Genomic DNA, 5,636 nt, shown 5'->3' on the forward strand with positions numbered 1-5,636 from the left:
CCATACCTGGGAGCACTGAGTCTGCGCACGAGACACCCGATATACGCCAAATTTCACTTGTCCCAATCGTCCAGAAGATGGAGCTTTGCATTGGAACAGTGACAACAAACGCCATCATTTACAAAACCCTCGTCGATGCCAAGACAGCTTTTCGCTTCTAACCAGTACAGAAGTAAACACAAGATGGCCGAATGCTTGGTTGATCCACAAGGGAGTTTTCCAGCCTTGACTTTGAGCAGGCGTTGTATAGTGTGGAAGTTCGACCCCCACCCTCGCCTTTAATAATAGCAGTTCCAGTTTAAGGCATTTGGCTCAATCCTTTGTAGTAGACGTCCGCACACCGATTCCGATTGAGCATTTCAAATAAAACCTAACCCTTACGTTGGAGCTCCAGACCTGGTATCTCTCATTCTTTACCATAAATGATTTACAAAACCGATTTTTATGTCAATTTATCTTGTCCTCTTGGATAAAAATGGAATCACTGAGGTAGCCGGCTGGTTTCTACCCCCTTCTTTTGCATCTCTTTTGGATACTGTTTCATTGTAAGTGACAGCTAAGAGGGATATTTGTACTTTTAAATGCGGTAGCTTTTAGCTCGCCACCGTTTATAACTACTCATTCAGGAGTTCGGTCGTTAGCCACGCACTCCTTGCCAAATGCTTCTTGTAAACCCTAAGTTGTTTGTGCTGTTTTATTGTCTTCACCCCAGAGAACATGAAGAAGTAAAGCATCAACGTTGGGCTCAAAGCCTTATGTATGTCAGCGTTACAACCATTTGCCAGAGTTTGTAGGCGCTGGTAAAAGCCGATGCCGCTAGGAGGATCTACAAGCCGCGATAGCTGAAGAGGCCGCCTAGTTAAACACGAAGTAAAACCAACATCCAGCAGCCACAGAGCTGCCAGATCAAGGAATTTAAGTAAGCCTTCTTTTAAAAAAGGATGACTTTTAGCTGTATTTAAAACTTAAACACAGCGGCGGTGGGATTAAAGCCATGAACCATCCGTGTAGCAGTTGCGACGACGTGGTAGGTCAAATAAGAAGAGCTACCACTAAAATATAGCATTATCAAATTACGAAGAATTCTTAAAACGACAACTTAATAAATTTTAGCCTCATGTTAATTTATTATCTCAAATGTGTGAATCAACTAAACTTGAAGGAGTGGTTCAACGTGTCCAGCGGATAAGATCACAGATGGTCTCCTGTGGGGTAGGCTGAAGTTGGCACTGCTATCATGACCCTCTTTGAGGGAGTCATACCGGTGATTCCCCACCTTCTCTATGCAAACTCATTCGAATTCTGGATCACACTGAAGGCCGTCAAGAGTAACGCAGAGACCGGAATTCTGTAAGGTCTCTGTGCCATCGGAGTGATCCAGTACCATCCACGGCAGACTATTCAGACACCCACTAAAATATTTGCCTGTCTAGAAGCAACAGTAAAACGGTCATGCAATGGAAATATGGTTGAGCAGTTGAGCTATGGCCTAAAGTAATTGTTGGTTGCAGGAAATCGAACAAGTAAATTTGCACTTACGTTTTTAAGCCTCGAACAAAGCCCTGTCCTCCGCTTACACAGAGCAGACAGATTGGATACACTTTTGAGGTGGATCAACCTTGTGACCGCGCGAACGTCGTCAATCTCCACGGCTGTGATCAGCTCTAATCTCACATGAAAACTTGGTTCCTTGTAAAATTCCACATCAGACCATACAAGATGTCGTTTTTCAGCCATTCAGAAGTGAAAATGACACAACGGTGTTGATTTGGTACTTTGTTTAACTGTGTGGTTAACAACGTGTGGCACTTCAGTTCCTCCATGGGTTGTACTTCCACTTTTTGGCATGGACTGTGGGCCAGTGGAACAGCCTCATGGCTCTCCTTCATGTCGGTTGTGCATATTCTGCCGCAGTATGTGGACTTTTTACGAATTCAAGGGAGACTCGGGTTGGCTGAAAGAAAAGCATTTTGTTTTGTAATTCTTGATTCCTTTAACAGCTTAACCAGTATGTTGCCTCTCTCAAGGAAACACGTGCATGCTACAAATCCTATCTGCTTCATATAAAATAACCGGTTTATCTCGGAAATCACCCGCAGAGGGTAGTCCAAGCCATATCTGCTTCTGTTTCACTCTGTTTTCCCAACTTCCTACCCCATTTACCAAGGAATGGTGACAAATACTTGAAGGGGTTGTGATTGAAGCTGAGGCCATTGTATGGAGTCTCAATGAGTAGATGGATCTTGGTCCCCATTGCTTGATTTTAGCAGGCGAAAAAGTGGATCTGCAGTTTACGGCATTCACACACACGCCTCTTTAAGTTACATTCTGAAGCAGTGGAAGGGAGTCTAACTCGGTTGGCTATCTCCACAGACCAATTCACATCCATCAACCTCATCCATGGGGTGAATTCGTAGGGTGAGATACCTCGTGAGTACTGTACTGATGGATAGTGCAGAGTGTGCATCCAGGAATTCATTTTTTCATGTAATACGTTAACTTTATATGTTGTAAAAAGGCTATAAATCTAAAAGGGTAATAACTCCCTTTGGAGTTGAGTAGACTAAATCCACCGAATGTACATGCGATTTTCCAAGTAGATGTCGCCCATGCTTCACCACTACTCCAGTTCATCCCCTTCAGAGAAGTGTGGGTGAGGCTATGTTAATTTGTTTAACTCTACAAGCGTTTAGGTGGGCACCTAAGTCTCCGCTGATTGTACTTCCGTTTAAGGTCACAGCCTCCGGGCCATATTAGTAGCCAACTGAGTCTTCTGTACATCCGTAATTTACTGCCCACCACACTACTGTGACTTCTCGCGACTCCGAAGAAGCGTGAGGAGTGCAGCAAGTGCTCTTCCCTACAAACATAAGTAAAATAACAGGGAAGTGCAGTAGCAAAGCTTTATATAGCTTCTTTATTCTCGACATAGGTCACAATCCCTTCTTTAAGAGACATATGGCATTGCATGATTGACTACCCGACGGGCAATCAAAGTGAGGTCACTGAACTATTGTCTCAAAGAGACTGCCATCGGAGGGCAATTTTTGATTACATATATTGCCAAGGGTGGAGAGCATTTCACTTTCGCCTTCCATTGGTGCCAAATTAACTGGTTGACGAATGCTCCACGTGCGCTTAATGCTTTCAAACGTCATTAGAGGCAGTTGACGGGACTAAAATGAGTGGAATGCTTTCCACCTGGCAGTTATTAATGGAGCCGCCTAGACGATGGGTAATCAATGTGTTTGGGTCATAATCCTAGCAACAACTTCTTCGGAGTGGAAACACTTACTTTGAATATAATGTCATACGATTTAAAGGTTTTTGTCCAAATAATTGTATTAATATATATTTAACATGGACGTTTCCAGTTAAAATTCAAGCAATGATATGCCTACTGGCCTCATTTTTGCTGCAGATGCCTACATCGATTTTGACATATTAAACTCCTCTACATCCGAGGTACTGAGGAGCAAAGAGAAGTCTCGGTCCCCAGACACACGCATATCTCCTCCTCAAATAAAGCGCAATTTTTGCGATTACTAAACAAGGTTAGAAGCGTCTGGTGCATTCAGTAGATCCAAGATGTCCTCACTAAAGAGAGGTGGAAATTACGACTACTAAATTTGCTCTAGGTTTTTGGCATTCGCAATCTCCATCCAATCATTTGAAAGGACCATCAAATCCTGGACCAAGAGGGTTGCTCTAAGAAAATCCTATGCATCTAAGAAAATTTTAACATTGCCTCTCAAAGTGCTATTAGCTTGAACCGGTTGAATCACTTGATTCGGGATCCGCTGATACGTTTAATTTTAGTCCAAATGGAATATGCTTGAAATCGTTCTGAAACCGCTTTAAAACTGATTGCTGTATTATCGGATAGCCATTTGCCAGCTCCAGGCAAATACTTGGTCTGCTGCAATGTTGACTTTGCGGCCTTATCATCGATGGCATTTTGAGGTGGAAACGTTTATAGGGTGATAAATTTGGAGTTATTATATAGCATCTGCTTTTTGGTAGATACTTTCTCCACCAGCAAAGGGCTCATGAAATTCGTACTCCACGTAGCACCGAAGAGGCTTGGACAGTACCACACCACAGTCCCTAAAGGGGACGTAAATATGTGTCCATCGATGATGTTGGGACAGAGAGACTTCGTTCCCTTAATAGAAAATCAGCTTTTACCAATTTTTCCTTATCCTAAGGGCAGTTTTAAGGCTAGTTGGCACCTTCCACGCATATCTGCTAATGTACATGTCCACACCATCTAGATTTAAAAGATGAAAAGGATGTTAATTAGGAGTAAACGAACCCCAACGGGTCTTCAAGCATGTGAGAATTTTATTCCCAAGGAAAGATCCTGTGGCATTGAATCCTTTCCAGAGAGCTAAAAAGATAGCTGAACTAGTAGTCTTACCCATACCTATATTGATAGCACTGCAACTTCTTCAGTGCTTTGCCCTTCCACCCTCGGTTCCGCCTCCCTGAGTGGAGGGGACTATTTGGAAGAAGACAGATTGTATAGTGACAATGCCTCAGGCACCTCCAAACTGTTTACTGCACTATCCATGAGAGGGTCTGCCTACCCCATGGCGAGTTGATAATTACTTGGAGAAATAGCATCAGATGAATGCAGAGGGTTGGAATAGGGCAACATCTTCCTCCTTCTTCCTCTCCGCAAGGTTAACGCACAAATGTCCTCATGGTAGCATAGGACTGGTCATGCGTTGTCTTCTAGGAACAAAAAGAAGACTGATTAGTTGATTAGCTAGACCTGCACACCTCTGAGACGCGAGGCCTGCATTGATAATCGTGTTGGAAATCTCCCTCGACTGGTATGACATTAAATGGGAAGGATGGCATGATGTGGGTCCTCCATTTCCACTGGTGGAAGCAACTCCTCATCCTCCTCCGCGCCCCCTATTGAGGCATCAAAGGGGATTTTTGACCGAGAAAAGCTGGTTTTGAGGTGATTCTAGAATACAGAGGGACGGAAGAGAGCCGTCGGTCACGTGGATGCACGCTTTTTCTCCTCTGGAAGAAAGAAGTGAGTGCATACCTTACTATGTTGGCCTGTCGATTGCCGCAGACTGCAATGACATCCTACAGGCAAGATCTCCCGGCCCTTTTGTTCGTTAAGAAAACACTGTTTTGTGCAAAGGTTTTATCTACGAGCCTCAAGAGTGTCTCAACACATTACGGAAGATGTGAAGGTCAAGAACGCCCCTCAGGAGCTGGTGGAAGAGATCCATATGGACGGAACAGTAGAAGTTGTGGAAGATTGCTGGCACTGTTGAAACCATCAGGAATGGGAAGTATGCTAAAAATGTCTTATAGCAGAATGAGGATAGGTCTACTAATTACATCAGGCCTCGTATCTCACCCTCGACTCATATCTCATCCTGTCGACATATCTTGGACGTAATTGTTTCGTCCTCAGCATCAGTAAACAATTGCCTCTGTAATTCACTACACATGTACACACAAAAAGTAGGCATTGTAGCCTTATGAGAATAAAGCATTCCGATTGTATTATTGGTAGTCCCAGAGACGATTTTCAATAGGGGATTGCAATAATTTCTCCTCCATAAATCCATCCTAAGGAGACAGAAATGTTAATAAAATGTTGTTGG

At 43.5% G+C, this 5,636-nt stretch overlaps 1 protein-coding gene across 1 annotated transcript in view; it reads left to right on the forward strand. All coding sequences in view use genetic code 11, as the record gives it.

Annotated features, from left to right (window-relative positions):
• Nucleotides 1-5,098: 5,098 nt before the first annotated feature.
• The window catches only part of EGR_04976 (hypothetical protein), a gene marked incomplete at both ends in the record, with an annotated part of 2,332 nt that continues 1,794 nt past the window's right edge, over nt 5,099-5,636 (forward strand). Inside the window, one exon of the mRNA XM_024494225.1 lies at nt 5,099-5,318. Within this exon, the coding sequence (XP_024351319.1) occupies nt 5,099-5,318 (220 nt within the window). The remainder of the gene's footprint in view (nt 5,319-5,636) is intronic.

Source organism: Echinococcus granulosus (genome assembly GCF_000524195.1).
Source record: "Echinococcus granulosus chromosome Unknown EG_S00034, whole genome shotgun sequence".
NCBI lineage: Eukaryota > Metazoa > Platyhelminthes > Cestoda > Cyclophyllidea > Taeniidae > Echinococcus > Echinococcus granulosus.